Here is a 25,389-nt window from a genome sequence, read left to right as displayed (position 1 = left end):
TTGTATATCATTATTTATGATAATGGACTAGACTGACACAATTTATTTATGTATATATAATTCAAATTTTATGTAATGAACTACCAAACTAACAATAATATGCATATAGTGCTGTAAAGTATTCATGAAATTGCTGAATGCTTTCACTGATCAAATAATTATAAAGTATAGTTTATTAAAAATTCATGACTTATGAAAATATCTATACTAGCAGCTTAATATTTAAAATTAATTTTGATGCTGTCAACAGCTTATATGTTTTTATTCAAAAATTATTCTGTTAATCTATTAATTATATATATTACATTATTAATTTATACTATATTAGTTTGTCTATTTGTTTCATTTTATTTTTATATAATTTTTTTTATATTTTATTTATTTACTTTTTATGAAAAATATTTTTATATATTTTTAATTTATTATGTTTAGATTCGAAATTTAATATCATATTATTTTTAATATTTCAAATCTAATAATGATTTATTAAATAATAGAATATTTTATATTTATTTTATATTCTATAATAAATTTTGCTAGTTAAAAAGACTAAGAATAGTAAAATTATTATTTTAAAGTCATTAAATATATTTAAATAAGATTATTTTTTTAAATCTACTAGTACGAAAATTAGTTAAATGATTAATTCATAAAAAGAGGACTTAGTATATATAATTTGCTGCATGTTGGCAGTAATTAATGCTACATTATAAATATATTTATAATATTTTAGCACAACCTTACTGAAATATTCTTGCATATAACAATTAATATTAAAGATTTAAATAATTACTCAATGTTACTATTATATTATATTATTACTATCAAAAAAGAATTTTTGTATTCTTTTTTTATGATCAAAAAAAGAATACAAAAATAGATCATTTTCCAATCAATTATTCCTAAGTAGACAATAATAATAAAAATGAGCTTTACTTTTAAATGAAAAATTGAAAGAATTGTGGCACATAATGTGTGATTATGCATAAAATCACCTGAGAACATCTGGCCCCATAAATATTTCCATTTTGGGAACCAGTTTAAATCATCTCAGTGCTAAAGAATCTTTGGGTACAATTTCGGCACTAGCAGATAGCTTACCTGCTGTAAAGAGTGAATCTGATTTTGAATGAAGATATGGGCGGATATATCTTCCAGATGACCTCTTTGAATTTTGTTTTTCTTCTGCAATGGGTACAACATCTGGTGGTTTGTGATAGAATTCTATTTTGTCAACAGTCAAGGAAGGTTGTCCATAAATGCTGCTAGGTCTTGTTTCAGTTTTTTGAGAGGATATGTCATGAAGAGAAGGATGAGATGTGGGCTTTGTAATGAATGATTGAGATCTCTGGTAATCTTGCTTGCAATGTGGCATGCTCAAATGCGTTGTGCTGCTAGATGATGATGTAATAGGTGAATCTGGATGAACAAAACAAAATTCTGAAGTTGCAGTGGTCATGGCTGATTTTGAATTTCTTGATTCAAAAAGTGGAGTAATTTCTGGTGATGATAAGACATGTTGTGCATATAATGATCGTTGAGTAAGTGCTGGTGATACTTGTAATGAGTGAGGAGAAGGTTTTTGAAGATGACTATTTCCAGAATACTTTCCAAGAGAAACCAAGGAACTGTAAGATCCTGAGCTGCACTGAGGTGCCAATCGTGGACCAAATGCTGGTCTTGATGGTTCATAAACATCTGTTTCCCCAGTTAAATCTATGTCAGTCAAAACTGTAATATAAATTTAACATTTAATTATTATTACTATTATTATTATAACATAATATATAAATTATATTTATTTCTATAACAAAGATCATTGCTCAAAGGAGGAAATCAAACATTTCCAAAAGTAACAGGCCAAATATAAAACAAATAATACAGAATACAGTCGATTCTGCTTAATAGCACAGCATTGGGACCGGAGCTTTACAGGGCTACAAAACGGTGGAGCTTATAGTTATAGGATTTGATTCCATTCTTGAATGTTTTGTCCTAATATGCGGCATGTCCTACTAACCAACCAGGCTAATAACCAGAATTGACTGTATTTCATTTTTAAAAAACAATAACAACAATAACTTTTTATTTAGAAAAATTCCTAATGAAAATAATAATTACTAATGGGAATGAATTTGCATCATATTATGAAACATGAGTGTGGATAAATTGCAATTAGAATTAATGGCAGTGATGTTGATGTCTGAAAAAATGAAATAAAGCAAAAAATTAGAGGTGGACTGGGAAATGAAAAATTTCCTCTGGTAGATAAAGAAACTGTTTAATTAGCTTAGAGTTTCAAATGAAAAGAAAATTCTTTGTAATCCTTCTATTTAGTTTCAACTTGCTCAAAACCAACTGTATTAGCTAATCCACATAGGTATAAATAGTTTAAGTTTTCCTATTCATGTTGTCTGCAAGAGGATGAGGATTAACTGTTTTGCATTTGGAAAATGTGTAGTTCTGAAAAGTAAGTTTTTAATTTTTATAATTAGTTATGATTTCTTAATAATAGTTAATAATGCCTAATATACAATAGAATGAATAATTTAATGCATTATAAATTAATCTGATAGCCATGAAAATATTAATCTATCCAAATCTAATCTCTAATCATTTTTCTGTTAATCTATTATTAATTATTATATATAATTATATATATATATATATATATGATTATATAATATATAATATATAATAAAATATAAAAAAAATTATATAAAAATAAAATGAAACAAATAGCCAACTAATATAGTATAAATTTAAATTAACAATGTTATATATATATATATATATATATATAACATTGTTAATTTAAATTTATACTATAATATATATATATAATTAACAATGTTATATATATATATATTACACATATATACAGTTGACTCCGCGTAAGTCGACACCCAGATAACTTGACACTTATCGGTTACGTAGTCAATTTTTTGTGGTCCCGGCCGACTTACATAGGCATTAATGTTATTAATCTTAAAAAACTCAATGTCAGTTTACTCGACATCATTTAACTCGTCACCACTGGATAAATCAACATACTTTTCTGATCAGATTTCTAATATAATTCTGTTTCACACTTTTTAGAATTCTGATAAGTTGACTCCCCCCTGAAAAATGAGTTCACATCATACAGCTTATTGTACGGCGTGAACTCATTTTTTCAGGAAGGGAGTAGACTTACCAGATGTCTAAAAAGTGTGAAACAGAAAAAGTATGTTGATTTATCCAGTGGTGACAAGTTAAACGATGTTGAGTAAACAGAGTTTTTTAAGGTTAATAGCATTAATGCCTATGTAAGTCAGCCGGGACCATAAAAAATTGATAAATTAACCTACGGTGTCAAGTTATCTGGGTGTCAACTTATGCAGAGTCAACTGTATATATAATATATAATGTAATATTATAATATATATATTACCATCTACCATATTACCATATATATATATATATATATATATTACATTGTTAATTTATACTATATTAGTTGGCTATTTGTTTCATTTTGTTTTTATATAATTTTTTTTATATTTTACTTATTTACTATTTACTTTTTATGAAAAATATTTTTATATGTTTTTAATTTATTATGTTTAGATTCTAAATTTAATATCATATTTTTTTCTAATATGATTCTAATCAGATTCACTCTTTACAGCAGGTAAGCTATCTGCTAGTGCCGAAATTGTACCCAAAGATTCCTTAGCACTGAGATGATTTAAACTGGTTCCCAAAATGGAAATATTTATGGGGCCGGATGTTCTCAGGTGATTTTATGCATAATCACACATTATGTGTTTTTCATTTAAAAGAAAAGCTCATTTTTAATATTATTGTCTACTTAGGAATAATTGATTGGAAAATGATCTATTTTTGTATTCTTTTTTTGATCATAAAAAAGAATACAAAAATTCGTTTTTGATAGTAATAATATAATAGGATAGGAGAATGGAGTTGGAATATATTTCAAGTGTAGCCAGGCAGTATCCTACGCGCCTAATTACTGATCCGGTAGATGGGCCACAAACAACATGCGGAAACGGCACTTTCAGGAGATGTGTCCTTTTTACCTATCACTTACAACATAATCCTTACTAACACCTACAAACAAACAGCCTGCTTTACGAATAACAGGATCACTTGCAGGAGATCCCCGATGATTTTCTCTTGTTTAAAAAATGATAAGGACCGATTTGATCAAAATAGTATCCCAGGAATATATTCTATCCCTATTTATGAACATAGGGTAAACTGTCCAGGTGAGTATATTGGTGCTATCACACACTGTCTTAAAACAAGGATCAAGGAGCATAAATACTCCACTCAAAAATGCTTCTCCACTACGGCATTGGCTTCTTTTGCCATTGATGACGACATCAGGCTGGACTTTGATAAAGCATGATTAATACTACGGTGCGAAAACCAGGATAGCCTAAAATATCTCAAACAGCTGGAGATATTTAAAGCATTCAGGAGGGAAACTTCCATCAATTTTAAAGAAATGGACCCATTGGCAACTGCATGGAGGGTGTATTTTGACATAAAATAGATTGGCATCAAGTTTGTCTACATAATTTATTAAAACATCGAATGTTTTACTAAAACAGGAAGCCAGTTTGAGGACTAATTTTTAAAGCGCTACGTCAAGCATGCACATAACTTCAATGATGCACGATTTTTTAAACCTTTGGAATAGGTGTTCTCTTACTTGCATTCCAATACAAGAACCCTGATGATGAGCATTAAAAACAGAAGAAAATGTTTGTTTTTGAAGAGAATTAATGCTGATTTTAGGTAATTACTTGTTTGTTTATTGAATTCTACACCAGTAATTTCGTGGAGATTTTATTTTTTCTTCATTTTGATGCAACTGTACTTTGGGAATTTTGCAGGTGTAAAAATTTATACTGAAGACCATTGGCTCCATAAGCTTTCAGGAGAGTGATCACTTGATTTGAAGAAACTGGACATCTGGGAGTTCAACATTATTAAACCTATTACATCATAAGTCATTGAAAATGTTGCCACTGCTGTTGTTGAATAGTCAATGAATAATATTGCAGACTCCAGTAGTGTACATGCAGTATCATGGCAGTTGAATGTATCATATGACACAATGTAGAAGATACTGAGAAAGTTGATACAATGTTATCTTTATAAGATTGGCCACAACCAGCAGTTGCTGCCAACAAGAAAATGTAACTGACCTCTGTATTGAATCTTCCTTACCGGAATGGAAGTAGAAGATATGTCATGAAAGATCTTGTGGACAACAAGACATATTTTCATCTTGGTGGAACAATGAACATCCATAGGCCACTGAAAATCCTCATATTTTCCAGAAGATTCCACTGCACTTGCCTAAAGTTACAGTCTGGTGTGGATTCATAGCCACATTTATCCTTTGACCATTCTTCTTTGAAGAAGCTGGTGACAAGGACATATGACATGCTCTGTGACAACTCAGAGATACCAAGAAATGCTCAGCACTTGTACCCCAACTGTAACAATGACAATGTCTTGAGTCAACCACTTTCATGCAAGATGGAGCACCTCAACTATCAGATGCTGTTACAGCAACAAATTTCACCAATAATAGTGTGATTATTCATGTGTTTCCTATTACCTGAGCATTTTATTCTCCAGATGTTAATCCATGTAATTTTTGATTGTGAAGACATTTAAAAAGTATGATTCATCAAGGACATGTTGCAAATTTGACAGCCTTGAAAGAGAATAATCACATCACATGTGAAAAGCATTGCAGAGAATCACTTAAGAATTACCATTGTTGATCACCTTCAGGTTTTACACTTTCAGAATGAAGATCACATTGAGTAATATGTCCCCTGCAACAGTAATGTCTCTATATAATATGAGTGTCTTGTACAAATAAAACGATTGTTACATGTAGTGCCAAAAGTATCCTAGTTGTAAGTTTTGGTACTAATTTTCTTTTCTATAGAAATATTGTCTGCATGTCCTAAAAGGTCATCATACCAAGTTTGGTTTCATTTGGACTGCTAAATATCTCTCTAGATAACATTAAATAGGTTATTTTAATTACAGTTACCTTTAGTGTGTACAGTATATAGATATGTGTGTGATAGTCTATTGACATAAATATACAATGGTTTTCCTACAGAGAGAATTATCAGAAATTTATCAGCTCAAGATAAAGTTCAAATAGGAGTATTTAATAGAATCAATTAAACCATGGATTAATAAACAAAAAAAATAAACAGGAGAGAACTAGGAGTGAGAAAAATCATGAAGGCACACAATCTACGTGTGAAAAGACTTTTCATATTTTTTAATGACATGCTTTGTAAGGCTTCATTATATAATCCACACCCACTTTGAAATTGACTTTTAAACATAGATCCATGAATTATTTGCACAAATAAGAAACAGGACTTGTTCTTTTGTTTTAGGGACCATCCATTAAAGATAGTTTTTGAGCCTTTTTTTTAATCCCATCTCCTCTCCATGTTGTGTGTTATGATCTATTTTTGGCAAACCTCTACCCCTTAAACTGTACATGTAAGTACTAGATAGCACATTAGCAAAATAAGTAAGTATTGTGTGTTGAAATAAAAATTTAAAATCAAACCCCTTTTAAGTTTTAATTTTTCTATTATTATGTTAGAATAAAGTTATGATTAGAGAGTAAATTTTCATTGTAGATTAAGAAATAATTTTTCACTATAATTAAAAAATTGAATCATATCGTAAATATGAATACATTTTCTAATCATGTTTTTAATTCAACTAATCATTTTATTATATTAGTTCATCAGTTATTATATTTTTCCACATTCATATTCATAAATTTAGACATATTAATTTTGTTTTTGTTCTGTACATTAGTGAAACATATAGATATGATAACATTTTTAAAATACAGTAGAGAGTCGTTTATCCGAACACCAGTTATCCGAAACGTCGGTTATCCAAACGCTTTCCAGTCGGACTGTGTCATGCTGAATCAAACTTTTTTGATACTAGATTTACTTCTAAAGTATAATTTTTATGTTTTTATATTTTTCAATATATTTATTTTGCTTGTACAAAATAAAGAAATAATTTTTAACAACACCATAGCTCGATTATTATTATAAAAATTTTCGTTAGGCTTAAAATCAACAAAAATTCAACATGAAGCGACACGCAACAGAGAAAAATTTCAACATCGGACAGGTTAATATATTTTTCGTACATAATCGGTTATCCGAACAAACCCAGTCCCCAATTGATTCGGAGAAACGACTCTCTACTGTAGATAACTATACTGTGCTGAGATAGTTATTTAATGCCATTAAACATATATGGTCTTAAAATCATGATATTTAAATATATAAAATGAATATAAACTTTTCATTGTAATTTTTAATATGAGATTTGATTAATTAAACTTAAACATCAGAATCATGAAAATGTCAATGTAATATTGTTTACATGGAAAACAAAATTTGGAGAGGGTCAGTTTTAATTATAACTATGTATAAAATTACAACTCAATATAATTCCAAATACAAAAATAAATCAATTTATGTAATATTCTTTTCATGAAAAATAAATATTTTTTTCATAGTTTCACAAATAAGTGTAAATTATAATATAAACATTTTTATTGTTTTAATTTTACATAAAATCATTATTGATTGATTTAAAAATCATTATCAACCTCTAAATTTTAAAAGGCTTTGCAAAATATTAAGAATGTATTCATTTTCAATTTTATATTTTTGAAAAATAATTAACTATAATAATTACTTTTTAAACAGTTAATTGAACTAAAATTATTTAATTTTAAAATTACTAAGTTACAAAATGGATTATTTTCATTCAGATTATAGCCTTTAACAGATATTTTATATCCGTATTTACCCTTTTCCTATTTTATTTCAAGGTCATCACCAGAACAATCTATTTAAAACAGACTGTTCTTATACTGACCTTGAGTTTATTCTCATAGTAGGCAAATAGTGGAATTACTTTTTCCAACTTAATTTCCATAGTTAGACATAATATTTACTTATATGTATATTGGATAGCCTTAACATATTTATGAATTATGATTAGCTAATTTAATTTTAAAAATGTCTTGAAATATTTTTTAAAACATTACATTACAGTTTGATAATTTCTATTTTTTAACTACATGATAATTTCATTTTATAATTTGGAGTTTTAATTATATAAAATATATGTTAAGTAATAACATTTAACAACCAATGAAAACACAAATATAAGAAAATTATTTACAAAATCTAAAGATATGATTAGAAAATGTATTCATGTGTAATAATAATGTGATAATGATTTAAATACAGTTTAAGATTAATTAGATTAAATTGAATTAGAATGAAATTATTATTAAAAATAGTTTTTAAACTATTTTTAATAATAATTTCATTCTAATTCAATTATAAGATTAGAAAAACTTATTGATTCTGTATAAATATTTATGCTTTGTTTAAAAATATACAAACAAAGCAAAAATCATTAAATGCAAATGCATATATAAATTTAAATGATTTACTGAAAACAAAAAAGATTAATTACCAGACATTCTGTGAATACGTCTAGCCATATGGGGAGTAGGATGTCTATCTGCTAATGGTCTAATATCATCATAATCACCATGAAGTTCAACACAAGTATCTCGATGAACAAGTGAGGCTTGCATGTGACTATCTGATAAAGTATGCTGCAGAAAAAGTCCATGTCTGTAAGATAAAATAAAAACATTGTTTACTGTTATTTCCAAATAATTAAATTAGAATTATGGAAGTCAGTCATATCACACAATTAGATATTTGCTACATACATACACACACAATAAAACAATTATATAGAGTAAAATATACTGAAAACAGTTCTATGAATTCAAATGACAATTATTATTTTCAACTGTAAATTAGAAAATTAAATTCTTATTAGCAAAGTAATAAATTAATGTTTAATTAAAATTTCAGAAATAAAATCCTGAAAATTCAAATATTAATCAAGATAAAGAAATTTTAATTTTATATCATAAGTAGATTATAGAAATATGTATAACATATTTTTATCACAATATAATTTTACAACTTAACATTATAAAAATATGCAAGAAATAGGCAGTATAAAAACCATTTTTTGAGAGCCATCACACCAATTTTACAATGATTTAATTAAAAAACATTATAATTCTCATCAACTTAATATATACTTTAGAAAAAAGAAATTAAATTCTATTCAATACGCTCACTGCCAAAAGTTAAGCATGAAGCGGTAAACTGCAAAAAAATTGACAAATACAGCTGTGATTGACACGAAATGCAGCAGGACAGTAGCAAATATGTTTATGCATGAAACAACACAAAGAACTACATAGAAAGATGAAAACAATATTGAATTTTCATAAAGTATAAGATAAAATCATATTGGAATCATTAACAAAACGAAGTTTAAATCCAAAACAAACAAACAAAACCGACATTAATAGGGTAAATGGTCACTTCTCATCCTTACACAAAGTTTACAATGTGTAACCATGCTTTCCATGATGTGATCAACCACTCCAGAGTCAAATAAGTGCCATTCCTACTGTAGAGCAGTTTGAAATCTCTGTGAGTGTAACAGGGAGTGGAAAACGTGCACACACAACATGGCTGAGGGCATCCAAAAATTCTCAATGGGATTCAGGTCTGTTGAGTATGCCAGCCAATCCATACGTGCGATTCCCTCACTCTCAAGGTAGTCGTCGATGAAGGCAGCTCTATGGGGTCATGCGTTATCATCCATTAAAACAAAAGCAGGACCAACTGTTGCAGCGTACAATTTCACAATGGGTTCGAGACCTCATCCCAATACCGGACAGCCATCACAAAACCCCCTCAATAGATGTGCAGGTCGATGCAATATCCCAACGAAATGCCTGCCCACACCATAATGTTTCCACCTCGGAATGCGTGATGCTCGATGATGTTCTGGGGCTGATTGCATGTGCCTTTTTCTCTCCATACTCTTACATGCTTGTCATCTGGCTCCAGGAAAAATCGCAACTCATCCGTGAACACAACGTTGCCCTAATCAGATACATGAAAAATACATCGTTTTTATGAAAATTTAACAGTATGCTGGACACATTAAAGGTGTGAAATAGATTTAATCAGATACAGTCTAATTCACAGGTTGCCGACACCAATTTAATTGTGCGCCTCTGGATTGGACGGATAGTGAAACAAAAACTCGTGGAATTATTTCTTAAAAATTATAAACAAATGTCAACAGCCAACCCAATGTATTAAAGCAATAAACCAACCAAAGCTGAATTTTCAGGCTGGAATCGGCTATATTAATAATAAATTATGAGATAATTTGGTATTAGAGGTAGGCATTTGGTGCCATCTCTTGCTAAATTTAATAATTATAATTTAATTAAATAATTTAGAACGAACTGGAAGAAAAGAATCGGCCCAAAGCGGGACTCGAACCCGCAACTTCTGCTCACTGTGCAGATGCATTGCCAAATTATCTCATAATTTATTATTAATATAGCCAATTCCAGCCCAAAAATTCAGCTTTGGTTGGTTTATTTCTTAAAAATTAGCTAATATCAGAACTTTATAAAAACTGAATTGAATTATAAGGTTATTGTATTAAAGAAAAAACTTAGACAAATAGTATTTTAAACTCCATGCCAAATTAGATATAATACTAGATGTATACAATATCAGACAATATTAAAATCAGTTGGACAGTGTATACATCTAGTATGAAAAAACCTTGTTATAAGAAATGACAACTTTGTCTAACAACATTTATAATGAATAAAAATACAAAAAGAGACAAATTAACATCAATTAATTATCATTAATCATTACTTTAAATCATAAAAAACTATAGAAATGGTCAATTAAAATGAGGCTATATTGTAAAAACAATTACTACAATTATTGAAACTTAAACAATACATATAATTTTTAAAATATTGTTCATCAATACATGACAAAAAAATAAATGACTATTATAATCTAGCTAGAAAATAAACACCTTATTTGAAGAACATAAACATATAATGTTTCAATTATATTACATTTCTAATGTTACAATATGATAAACAAAAAGGAAGTAATCTTTAATTACATTAATATATTAAAATTAAATATATTGTGCTTTCTATTTTGTATTTTTATTTGTCATTATGACTGCAGGTATGTTTTAAGTTAAAAGTCTGAACAAATCTAATATATTGAAATACAGTCTGTAAATCTGTAAAAATTAAAAAATACATGTAGATAGTAATAATTATTTCCAAGTTTATTGATTCAAGAATATAAATATATTTATTTCTGGATCTAATAAACAGCTATTTTGGTTGGGAAATTCTGTAATGATTAAAATAACTGTTTGTTACAGATAGATTTATTACTAAACAGATTAATATTTAATTATAAAATCATCAATTACTTAAATTTATAATAATGTTGATAAGACATATTTTGAAATAACAACTGAATCTGCAATTTCTGTATATCAATGAATTTATTGGCAATTACAAAACAAATCTTTCTACATAAATCTGAATTTAATAATGAAATACAACTATTAAAACTATTTACTACTATCAACCAGAAACTTTACTTTGTATTCCTGAACATAAAGTACTCAACTTGTTACAAGTTATTTTTACTGGCATAGTACTGTACATGTGTATTTTTTGTGAACATAATAATAAAGAATAATTAATTATATTTTTTCTTAGGCGATGTTTACAAATTTTTAGGACATTATTCATATAAGAATCTAAGTTTAGAGTATTATAATAAAAGCAGACTGAGCATACACTTTCAATGTTGTAATTTTTAACTTTCCAATTTATCTAATCAAATTAAAGTTTTTTCATCCCAATTAGAAAGTTATTTCCTCATTGTCTTGTTCAACAAGAACAAAAAGAAAAAAGCTTCACTTAAACCACATAATAATAAGATAATAACCCAATAATTAATTAAAGAAAAAAACAAATTAATGGACAAAACAAATTTTGTTGGTTAATTACTTCCAGTAAGTATTAACAATGGTCTATAGCCATGATACCCAACCTGCAGCCCACGGGCCACATGCAGCCTGCTGAGCTTTTATGAGTGGCCCGGACGTGACCCATAAATAATGCAGTCAAAATATAAATTTTGAAATTTTTGCGGCAAAAAATAGATTCGGTCACTTCGCCCACACTGCTAAGTCCATTTTATCCTTTCTGTAAAAAAATGTGCTCAAATTTTACGTTGTTCGCATCAACGTATCTGCATGAAACGTCATACTCAAAAATGAAATATGCAAAGAACATATATATAGAAATCGGCTTACTGATTCGCACCTGGATGCTGTTTTACAAGTAGCATGCAGCAGTTACAAGCCTAATTTAAATGTAATAGTGAAAAAATGTTCACAATATCAACAGTCACGCTAAATTTCTAGGGTAAGTGAGAAATTATATAAGTTTTTTATTATAATCATTATGTTGCAGCCCGCGATGTAATAGCTATCATGTGTATGTGGCCCGAGAAAAAAAAAGGTTGAGTAACACTGGTCTATAGTATCCAAGTGTTAGAATTCAAGCTATTTTCTAGGTATATCAATAACATAGAACATATAATAATTAAATGTAATCTGAGAGTAGTGGTCGCCAACCTTTTTGACCTCTTGGACTTTTTGAAACTCATAATTTTCAATCCTGTGGACCACTATCATGAATTTTTTTTTTAAACGATACAAACATCTATATAATAATGATCATAAAAATTTCATTTTACTTTATTTTACTTAACTAATATGAAATTCACTGGTATAATTATAACAAATTAGGTAAAGTTTGTTACTGTTTGTTTGAAATAAGTTTATGAATTTTTTGCTCTTTTCCATGAAGGACAACAATTGCACTCACAACATTATTTATTGATTTATTGACATTAATATTTATTGATAACAGTCACTTCGTGTTTGGTTTTAAACTTGAATAAAAAACTCCCAATGAGTGAGAAAAAGCAACCAAGCATTTTGCATTTCTTTCACTACACTTTGTGTAATCTTGAGTTGATCAATGTCCAAATTTCTCCACAAACCATCAAAATTTTCTCGCAGGATTAGTGGTCCATAGACCACTGGTTGGCAACGACTTAACTTCTTAGCAAGTCAATAATATCATTTCAGGGTATCTACAATGATCAATGGCATAAAAAAAATTTTTTTTTAAATTTGTATGTGCTTATGCTAGTGATCTTGTATCTCAAAAACAAAATCATGGTCTCCTGATTTTTTTATAACATTTTTAATTTCCTCATCTCATATTATGCAAAATGACAAAGTTTAATCAAAATTGGCTAATCAAATTTTGAGAACGAATTCAATTCTATAAGCCACACCAAGAAGCTTTGCAAACACTCTGCTTCAAATATAAAACTAATTTCGCATACTTTACGTAATATTTACAAAGATATTAATTTTTATCATATTTAAACATTTATAAAAATAATCATCTCTAGATGTTAACAATTTATAATCAAAAAACATAGCATGATTATAACATCAATAAAAAAAAGTTATCATACTATTAAATTTCCAGACTGTAAATATGATATTAATTAAGTACTTTCAGAATTTTTGACATTTATAAATTACAAAAACATGAAATTTTGTTTTACATCATCATGAATCATACATATATATCTTGTTTTTAATATGCATTTCATATTATATGACACTGCATTTTGTACACTCTCACTTCTTAAATCAAAATTAGTTATCTAAAATCTTTGTAAAATTGATTATTATTATTATTGTCATTTGGAAATTAAAATTTTTTATATAAAAAAATTTTTGCCGACATTTTTCTAATTACTCTTTCTATTTTTCAATTACTACATGAAACTAACAACAAATATTCAAAAGTTAAATCTAAAAAAATTATAAAGATAATAATTTTTAACTTAATAGTGGAGAGAATGCAATTATTTTAATAATCAACTCTGTTGTTATTATCTGGCATTTATGTAATTAAAATTCTAGATCAATATAAAAATTGCACATTATATTAATATATTGAAGACAAACCAAAATTCCTTTTTAATTAAAGGTATATTTTTTTTAATTACTCAAATTTGAGTTAATTAACTAAAGAATTTAACTGTATTAACAATCCAAATTGCCAGAATTTATTAGGTTAGTTTAAGCTAATTACAAATTAATTTCAAGTAAATTTCACACTTGAAATGTTATCATCTTGTGACTTTAATGACTAAACAACAGTTTTTAATTTAACTTAATATAAAATATGGCAATTTTTATTGGCATATCATTTGGCTTTAGCTAACCTAATATGATGTTTTCTTATCATACAATACATTATTAATTTATTTCAATTAACTGAAGGAGGAGTCATAAATTTAATTTGAATTTGAATCTTAATATTTTAGTAATTTCAATAAATTTATTTCATGACATTTATTAACAGTTTAACTGTAATAAAATCTTTAAAATTCTTCAAATTAACATTATATCATCATAAATAACACAATGCTTTAACAAATAGTTTGTGTTGGATATTAAACTAATGTTTTCAAGCTAGTTTTGTGCTGGATATTAAATGGTATGTTATTTATGTATTTATATTCATCTAGTTGGCAATTTTTTGTTCATTACATAAACCTTACTTAAATTTAGTAATAAAAGCTATATAATAAATATATGTAAATATATTCGATGTACAATTTTATATTTAGTTTTTATTATATATATTAAAGAAAATATGAGGATCATTCAAAAAGAAATGAGCCGGAGGCTGGAATGTGAAAACCGATGACAGAATTTAATATCGTTGCGTGTGTAAGACCGTATGGTTCTGACAACAGCGTGGAAGATCACAGCTCGCTGTTAGAGGGTCACGAGTGCATACCTTGTGACTACAAAGCTAGCAGAAGCACGCATCAATTGTCCACCGCGTCCATCATGTTGTAAACAGTTGACCAAAACGGCCCACTTCTTATCGACTTACTGCAGCACAGGACAACAGTGAATGCCCAGCATTATTCGCAAACCTTGACTACCCTTCGCCAAGCGATCGAATCAAAATGACCAGGGCAGCTCACCCATGGGGTCATTCTGCTCCATGACAATACCAGGCCTCATATGGCCAACACAATCATGGCACTCTTGAAGAAATTCAAGTGGGAGCTCCTCAGTCACCCTCCACACAGTCCAGACCTCTCTCCCTGTAATTACGCCATTTTTGGTCCCCTAAAGAAGGCTCTGAGGGGCGAATGATTCACCTCGGTCGACGACATCCAGCAGTATGTTCGGAACTGGTTGACAACATAGTCCCGGGACTTTTATGAGACAGCCATTCACCACCTTGTTTCAGTGGGACAAGTGCCTAAACAGCCAGGGCCAATACTTCTGACATACAGGTAAGAGTTTCTGTTCCTAGGCCTCCAGCTCATTTCTTTTTGAATGATCCTCATATAAATTAAATGTAAATACGGTATTTGAGCTAAAAAACTTTGTCATAATTCGTGTTATATTTTAAATTTCATTTATGTGCATAAATTATATTCTATTAAAAAAATTTAATTACAATCTGCAATATTGTTAATTTAAAATATCAAATAGAAATGCATAAAGAAAAATTATAATCATCATCAATTTCAAAAACCGTATAATTAATGTACTTTATTTAAAAAAATAAAAACCCTAAACTCAAATCAATCAGAAATTTATAACAAAAAATATCATAATATTTAAATATAATTTAACACATTAAAGCCTCCAGACAAAAGGGAATTATATGAATGCTAGTATATGAATATACATGAATGCTAGTAAAAGCTGACTATACTGCAATGAGGAAATTTACACTAATAATCTTTTTCCTGAATTTTCTAATGAATATGATAGTTTAGATAAAACTGAAATGAATTGCAATAATAAAAAATGAATGATCTCATTAATAAAATGAATGATTAAACAAATATGAAAATTCTTCTTTACTTTTCTAAAATCACATATTAAGAAGAATGGCATTTTCAAAACTTACAATCTCATTTCTGTTATGGCAAAAATTTTCTTTAATAGAAAGGAGAGCTAATTAGATCACCACTAGAAAGTGATATCATCAAGTTAATGATAAACTTCATTGAAACAAGTTTTCTAAGAAAATATGAAACTCGCATCTACAAATGTTTCAGACATTATATTTACAGAAATATTCTAGAGGGTTCCTGAATTAAAAATACCAATTCTAATTAAACAGTCTTGGAGTTTCAGACAGATTAATTATTATATTCATTTAATAATGTTTATTTTCATAAATTAATATTTAATTTAATCATTCAAATTATCATGAGATAACATCACCATTTATCTGTAGTATCAAATTTATTCATAATTAATTTCTAATCAACTTGGATATAAAAGTAGCATTTTAATGTGCTTCAGAAATATGTTTTATATTTGTAATGCAAACTATCAATCAATTGAATTGTATTATGAATAAATATTAGTAACTTTTATCGATTTTGTTTGTATATTTTTTATTTTTACTGTTTGGAAATAAATAAGGTAATGATATTTTTATCAGAAATAACTGAAAATATTCCTGCTGAACTTTATAAATTACTAAATTATGATTAAATTTTCTAATTAAAAATATATTTAAATACAAAATAAAAAAATAATTTTCAATAATGAAAGATAAGAGATAAAGTCAAAAAAACAATACTATAAAATACAATTCATGGACTGAGAGAAACATATTATTATAATTTAAACTACCAGTATATTCTGAAGTATGAATGAAATAATATTTAAAACAGCAGTCTAATATACCATATATCCTATTACTGAATATTTTATGAAAATATTAGATATAATTTCAAAGAATAGAAATATTTTGCCAAAACATTAAATATTTTCAATTAAAAAATTTCTTATAATATGTTTAAATAAATATTTATAAACAGAATATAAGTATTAATTAATAATAGGATAATAATGGCAAACAAATAAATTTAAATTCTTGTTTTCTAATCACATTACAAAATAAAAAAATTACTATAAAAAATTAAGAATCAAAATTAAATGAAATTTTTTATTAATTTTATTTAATATAACATGAATTTTACTTCACATTTACTTATTATTATTGACTTATTAAATATTACATTTAATTTGTATAGGTATAAAATTGAATGTAAAGCTTCATTTCACATGATTATCAAATTCATTTATGATTACTGAAAGAAATAATAGTCATAACTGTACTCTGTAGATATATTCTATCAGACAAAAACAGAAAAAGATTTATTTTTTATTGAAAATATTAGTATTAAATGTTATCTATGCAAATTATTCATTTTGTACCTAATATTTTAATAAATAAACTTAATTATAATTAATTTCTTTATACAAAAAATAAATACCATACGTTTGAAATATGTATTTTTAATCCATTAATATTCAATGAATTTACAAAATCTAGTGTACATGTAATAAGCATAAAATATTTATTTGAATATAGACAAAGAATTAATGAGCTATTATGTAGAAAGCTATTCATTAAATAAGAATTGAAAAGATTTATAAAATTGTGTTACCTTCTTAAATGATTTCATGTGAAAAAAGTTTTTAATTGTTTTGATAATTTTTGTCAATACATCAAAGAAAACAGATATAATAAAATTAATGTTAGCATTTTAATTAATGTTATCCATCTGCTTAAATATATATATATATATATATATATATATATATTTAAAGAAAGAATAAATAAGGAATAAATCTTTATTTAATAGTCATAAATATAATTTTGACTAAAAATTAAATTTTAAATTGTAAATCAAAGTTTATTAAATAAATATGAAGACAACGTCATATTGAATGGAATTTAAATTAATTTAAATTCCATTCAATTTTGATTATTAAAGAGAAATGTTTTTCACTTATATTGTCAATGATTTTAATGAAGTTAGTAAAGAATAATCTATTTTTGGTCATTATTATCCTATTATCAGTGAAAACATTTCTATGTGTATCATATGCATTCAAATATATTACAAGTATAAGGAATAAAATATTATATTAAAAATATTTTATCATTTTGCATGTAAAGTACCCAAAAAGTTTATACAAATTTAGATATATTTTGTTTTGTTTTGCATAAAAAATGCAACTTTTATGTAAAACAAAAGCTCAAAAAAATAATCTTGCATCTTATATGTGAAGTTATGTGAATTCCCCAAATTATACCAGTAGTCATGGTCACTAGGTATTTTAATTTTAAAATGTTTAATTTATCCTGTTAAATTTTATGGTTTAAAATGTTTATTTGCTATATCTAAGCAGCTTTTACACATACAGTACTCATGTAACCTATGATACATTAACTGCAAAGGACTACTACTACTTTATGTTCAATAGGAAATACTGGTAGTTTGCTTTTTATACATAAATTTTTTGATACAGTTAAGTAGCATTTGCATGTATTAATATAGAATATTTTAACAGTAAATGACTTTCTTTAAACTTCTCTTTTCCATGATAAATAAAAATGTGCATTCTAATTTTACATTTTTCAACCAGAATACAGTAAAAAAAATTTTTGGAGCCAAATGCCAAGGGCACAGAGTAGCTTAAATACACTAAATACATTTTTCTTAAATATTCTGTGCTTAATATGTGCCATAAAACACAGTAAGTTAAAATTGCAATTCGAATTTGTTGCATTGATTTACGATGCTTAACTTTTATTTTTAAATGCAACTTATTAAGCAATCTTTTAAATCCTAGTAAATATAGAAACTTCATTAGAAAAATAATGATTTCATATGCCACAGGCAAAAATATGTTCATCTATAATTCTGAAACATTATTTTATAAAATACTTCTGTCTTTATGATCATTTCTACTAAGTCCAAAAAATTCTATTAAAACTGAAAATGAACTAATAAATAGTTCAAAAATGTTTGACATAAAAATACTTTTGATATTCTTGATTTTAATGGAACATTTAAATGAAATTTATATTTTAATAAGTTTACTTTTATGAAAAGAAATTATTAATAATGTTGAATTCTTCATAAAAATAATATAGGAATTATTTTTGATTTGCTTAAATTGTATCTCAAAGAATATTCATTATTAATTTATTAAAATTATATTAAGAAGATATCATCATCATCATCAATTTGTATCAATATGTATGCAAACATTGAATAAGAAAAAGACTATCCTGGAGTAAAACAAATAAAATTAAGTCATTCAAAAAAGGAAATATGTCATTTTAATATATGAAACTAAAGAAGAATATGAATTTCAATTTAGGTAAAGCATATTAGGACTTTTCCCTCAATGTATGTATTAAACAGGATAATAAGAAAAACTAAAAATTATTAATATGCTTTTTTAATTCTTTGTATTTCAATATTTTATATATGTATTTTTATTTTCATATTTAATTTTAAAACATGCATACATACATACATATTACTGATAAATTTCATTAATATAATAATAAGTGGTATTAACATTAGAAATTTTGATATTTTAAAATCATATTATCAAAATCAAATAGCATATAATAAATTTATAATATGATATTGATAGACATAAATAATTATAATTCAATAAGCATTGTAATCCAAATCTTCCATTTAAACTGAAAACACAAACTTTTAATATGTTTTTTAATCTAATTAATTTTTTTAAAATTAAAGATAATTTACTGAAATAAGTAAATAAAAGTTTTGTTTGCAAATTCTAATATTTATAAAAGTTATTATATCTAATAAATTCAATAGCATAACAACAAAATTTGGTACCTATGATGAAACACAAGCATTCCTTCATATATGAGGTGTAATCAAAAGAAAATTGAATTTAGTCTATAAAAATGTTAATACTTAACTAATTTAAATCTGGCTTCATCTCCTTAAAAGTAATCCTTCCCTGTATTTATACAGCAGTCCCATCACTTCTACCAAGCCTCAAATGATAACTTGGAAATCACTGCTTCGAAAATTCTGAAGTGCCTGTTGCAGCTTGGCTTGAATCGTTTCAATCATATCCAAATAATGTCTTGAGTTTCAGTTTCATTTTGGAGAACAAAAAGAAGTCACAAGGACTAAATCTGGCATGTAAGATAGATGGGGAGACTGTCATGTTTTTGCCAAAAATGCTTGCATTTTGAACACCAGTGTACAGAAGCATTGTCATGAAGAAGAAGCCAGGTTCAGTTGCACTTTAGTTCTGGTCTTTTGTGACAAATGTCTCCCACAAAATCAACTCAAAATATTGCAATAAAATCTGAATTCACTGTCTGACCAGGAGAAATAAATTCCCAGTACACAATCCATTTATGATTGAAAAAAAAACATCAACGATGCTCTTTGTCACACTCCTGACTTGTCTTTCCTTCTCGGATATTGTGGTATTGCCTATGGCTTAATTGCTATAGACTTTCTGAAGCATTTCGGGTAGCTTTTGTGGCAAATTTTCAATTTTATGAAAAATTTAACATTGTTCAATTTTTAAGTCCACTGTAAATCACTGCACAACACTAACACAACATTACAAAATCACATATAGCAAGCATTCTGATTTGAAAACTCAACCTCATTGGCAGACTTATGATCAAATATCTAAGGTATTAGTTCTTGATGGCAAAAAGACAACTTTGTGCTATTGCCAAATAGTAGAAAGAGTCAGTTTCTTTTTAATTGCACCATGTATTTCTAGTAAAAACTAAAAAATTCCTTGTACTATACAGTACATCCTATCTATATACTGTGTATTAGTATATAGATCATCTAGTCTCAACTTATTTTTCCTGAATCATATGCAATTATTATTGATTTAATAAATAAAATGTAAAAGATATTAGTACATTTGATCCAATTGCTACTCAACTGATTAAACTACAGTATATTTAAAATATATTACTATTATTTAATTTTAATTAATTTAATATAAAAATGAATAAAACTTTTATTTACAAAATAGTTTCAAAACAGATTTCACCATAAAGCCTATATTAATGAAAGACTAGGAAATTTTGTAATGAGAGATGGGATACAATGTATATTTTTGTAACAGATAAATTATATCATTTCCTATTAATCTCCATGTTAAGATATATATATATTTATAATTTTAATAGTAGTTTATAAAAAGCCTAAACAAATTTAAATCACTTAAATCTTATGTAAATTATAATGCCAAATTGAAAAAATTGACTACTATTCTGTCATGATAAGTAGATTTAAAATGATATTAAACATTATTTTATTATGAAAATACAAAGATTTATAATTGCATTATTTTAAATGCATAAAGTTTCAGTTTTATTATAAAATTAGCTATAATAGAACTAATTATGATTAAATTCATAAATATTATAAACTGAAATTTTCAAATATATTTGTAATAAATAAAATGTAATACAGATACCAGTGAGATTAGTTAGTGCAAAATACAGTAAACTGAATTAGACAGATAAATTCATATTTAATTTTTCTCTATTACTGATATAATGTATACAACACAATGAATTAATACACTCTTGAATTTATAAATTGATAAATTCAATCATCTGACAAATGATACCATATTTTACAGACTATAAGACGCACCTAAATTTTGGAGGCAATTTTTCGAAGAAAAAAGTGCGACTTATAGTCCGTAAAATACAGTATTTCTTAAAATTATAAAAAGTACTAAAATTTGTTATATTGTAATCATTCTACACAAATATAAATCATAATACTGATTAAACTTATTCCAAAAAATGAATTACTTTTTCTCTAGAATTTTCATTACATTTGAAAATTTATTTTAAAAATAAATACTGTAATAATTTACAAAATATACTGTATTATTTAAAGTTATGTCATTATTGATTTAATATTAAAATTCTTAATATATAAATAAACAAAAGAGTAAGATACATATTATTGCTTTTATAATGATGATTTTTAAATTTATTTTTACCTATTTAATAATACTTTTTAACACCAAATTTTTAAATCATAATATTGTAGTCACAGTATTGAAACATTTACAAAACTAATGTTTAAAAAACAAAATACAATATTTTATTTAATTTTCATAATTTTTTAAAATCAATTAGTTTTATCGCTATTAAATGCAACTCTTCATCAATAAAAATCTTTAATAATAATTATAAATTTATTTTAAAAGTTAATTTCTACAAAAATATATAAAATCCACTATCTGAAATTCACCCAAAAATATAGGTCAACTTATTTTCTTCTGCAGTAATATGATAACAAATAGAAGCTACAAAGTTAAACTTTAAAAATAAAGAATCTACATCAACTATGGTATCTTCATTATATACTTGATATCAATTTGTAAATACTACTAAATATTATATTGAAACAAGTATATATCCATATATAAAATGGAAAAATTAATTATTCTTTTTAAACTTTTTAATATTTAAACTTTAATTGCAAAAATACGTTCATCTTTCTAAATTATAAAATATGTAAAAATCTTACCGTCTCCACAGCCCACCGTCCAAAAGTTGAGGTACCAAAGTGTTAGCTTTCCTTAAGGTTTCCCTGCGTCCTTTACTACGATTAACGGCTTCTCTTAATGCAAACATCCAATCATCCAGGCCTTTGGTTCTCCATAACAACAGCTGACCTTCCTGACCAACTTTCAAAGCTATAACTCCATCACGTTTTTTATCAACCCACTGGAGTCCTTCAACATCTACTAAATTTACCTAAATTAACATAATACGGTAACCAAATGTAATTTCAAAGCATTTTAAAATATAAGCGAGTTACAAAATCTTAATATAAAAGTACAGATATAGTTTTTCTCGTATAAAAATTTCACACAGAAGAAGTAATATTACGTACCTTATATAAAAAACTCCCCATTTCTGAAATTCCGATTTTCGATCCCTTTTTGAAACACGCCAGATAATCTCTCGTGAGTATAAAGAAACGTTCTTTCCACCGACTGAAAAATCGGTCCCATTGTTGCCACAACAAACCCTTCTTTAAAGTCGCTACTTCTAAACTCGTCTCCTTAGGTTCAGGTAACGATGTCATTATTCATAGGAAACATCAGACATGTTATAAAATTCTGTACACTGAAATTTTTCATTTAACATCTTTAATTACATCACTAAATTATAAAATAATATAATATATAAAAATAAATAAAATATAACTACTATTTTAAAAAATTGTTATATAATGAACTAGGTTATTCTTGCATATAAATGGAACAATAAAAATATCACAAGGAAATTTCAAAGACCTCCTTCTGTCAAGTTCTAAATATATAATTAATAATCTTACTTGATAATAAGTAAGCATACTTTTTAAATAAATTTACAGATAAATACAAATGATCTTTCTATATTTAATTACTTTAATTTATTATAGAATAATTCCTTGTTTTAAAAAAACACACACACACAATATTAATTAGTTTAAGTCTAGCAGAATCAATTAAATAGAATAGGATGATAATACAATGAAGATAAAGATCTATGAATGAATATAAGATAGAATAATAAACAGATTAGTATCAATCACCACAAATTATACCATTGAATAGAATAAACAATCGATAAAACAAAATAATTCAAGTTTTGTATAGCACAAAGGTTAAAAAACTGGATTTATTGCAAGTATATACGCCTACCTTTGCTATGTATAATAGTGAAAGGCCCTGGATCGGGTCCCAATTTCCTGCCACAGGATGTCTTTTCCATTGAAACCGGGGAGTGTATCGAGTCGCTTATAGTAAATGGCATTTCGATAACTTTCATCAGCAAATACGACTCAACACGTTCGATAAGTTAAGCTAAAAACGTTCAATAAAAATCAGCTGGACGACGTGTTACAAGGACAGAAAAGCATTGACCGCATTCGGCAATTTTCGATCCCATCGTTTTTTTTTTTTTACCTCCCCTACGTAACCACACCCTGTATTCATTTTAACTTAATTCGGCTAACGTGTACCATAGGTAGTCATAACTAAAAATCATTATTAAAGTTAATAACTCACCTTAACGAAATTTCTAATCCGATCTGTACAGGCATAGAAGAGCGCTCTCTCGTTCACCTCGACGAGGAATAGACCCGACCCAGTTCCCGTTAGAAGGCAACAACAATTAACTAAAAGACCGGTTAAAATTCTGTCGGTGACTCATGCAAGTCGGGAGGAACAGAAAAAAAGTATATATGTATATATATATATATATACACATAAATGCGTTACGGTTAAGATTGACGTCTGTCTGCGTAACGCATTCTTTAGCGTTATTCTTAGTTGACTCACAATGCCTCCCCGTCGCACCCTGGGAGGTGGAAGGTGTATTTCCTGTGTAACACACACACACGATTTTTGTTTCGTATATTTCATTTCAAAAACAATCCAATATGTTTGTTTCAACAATTAAACTCGGCGTGTTTAAAAATTATGTTAAGTGCAACTTGAAAAGTACAATTTTAAAAATAGGTTTTTAAGTTTTGTGCGCGTAGATTCTTTCTATTAACGTTATAAAACGACTATTTCTCTTTACAGTTTTATATCTTTCGTTAAAAACAAGTACAGTATATCCTCCATTAAACATTAATGTCATATGACTGCATTTCAACTAGTGTTTTGTTTAAAGCTATGAATGCATTCATTCATAAAAAAGAAAAAAAAATCTTTTTATCAGTTTTAAAAATTTAAACATATTTAATATATATTTAATTCTTAGAAGTCATTGAAACTAGTATTATTGATATTATCGTTCCTTTTTTTTAACCTATTAAATTTCACAAATAATAATTTAATGGTTTTCTTTCTTATTTAACATGCTAAAAATGAATACAACATTAGGAATTATTAATGTAAAATTTACCTGTTAGAGTTGTTGCTGCTTGATTTGTTAATCACTTAACAAAGCTCTCTTTATAATAGAAATACTATGAGATTGCCAACTCTTTTGTAATGAATAACTGCATTACTATTATTTGCTATTGTTTAAATGTTTTTCTATTCCCCGCTACTGATTTGGTGATGTTCGTTTCACTAAATAAAAACTAAGTTTAATTTAGTTGAAACTAAAATAAACTATCAACAAAATTTATTTAAAAAATTTTTTACACTGTATACAAATTAAGTCTTAAAATAAAATTTAAGGAGAAAAAACTTAAGATATTAAAACAAATATATAAATTATATTCGCCAAAAAATTGTTTATTCTTTTTTCTTATATTTTATCATATGTAGTAGTATACATACACTACACCGCATAACAATAAGATAAAAATAGTAAAGATTGAAATTTAAAAACAAAGATTT

At 26.6% G+C, this 25,389-nt stretch overlaps 1 protein-coding gene across 2 annotated transcripts; it reads right to left on the bottom strand.

The window, feature by feature from the left end:
- Window positions 1-518: 518 nt before the first annotated feature.
- Window positions 519-24,694, bottom strand: LOC136972065 (uncharacterized). 2 transcript variants are annotated; one of them, XM_067266619.1, is made up of 5 exons: window positions 23,737-24,074; window positions 22,941-23,176; window positions 22,572-22,801; window positions 8,581-8,744; window positions 519-1,731 (listed from the first exon to the last, which is right to left on the bottom strand). In XM_067266619.1, the coding sequence occupies exons 2-5, from the start codon at window positions 23,133-23,135 to the stop codon at window positions 1,046-1,048; spliced, it is 1,275 nt and encodes a 424-aa protein (XP_067122720.1). In that variant the 5' UTR covers window positions 23,136-23,176; window positions 23,737-24,074; the 3' UTR covers window positions 519-1,045. The 2 variants fall into 2 exon arrangements, with proteins under 2 accessions (XP_067122720.1, XP_067122714.1); XM_067266613.1 differs by lacking the exon at window positions 23,737-24,074 and adding an exon at window positions 24,103-24,694 and having other exon boundaries at window positions 520-1,731.
- Between the last annotated feature and the right edge of the window lie 695 nt (window positions 24,695-25,389).

The sequence above is a fragment of the Centruroides vittatus genome, unplaced genomic scaffold (assembly GCF_030686945.1).
Source record: "Centruroides vittatus isolate TY-2023 unplaced genomic scaffold, ASM3068694v2 contig_1057, whole genome shotgun sequence".
Taxonomy (NCBI): Eukaryota; Metazoa; Arthropoda; class Arachnida; order Scorpiones; family Buthidae; genus Centruroides; species Centruroides vittatus.
The sequence above is the reverse complement of the archived record's forward strand: the minus strand, read 5'-3'. Positions and strand labels throughout refer to the sequence as shown.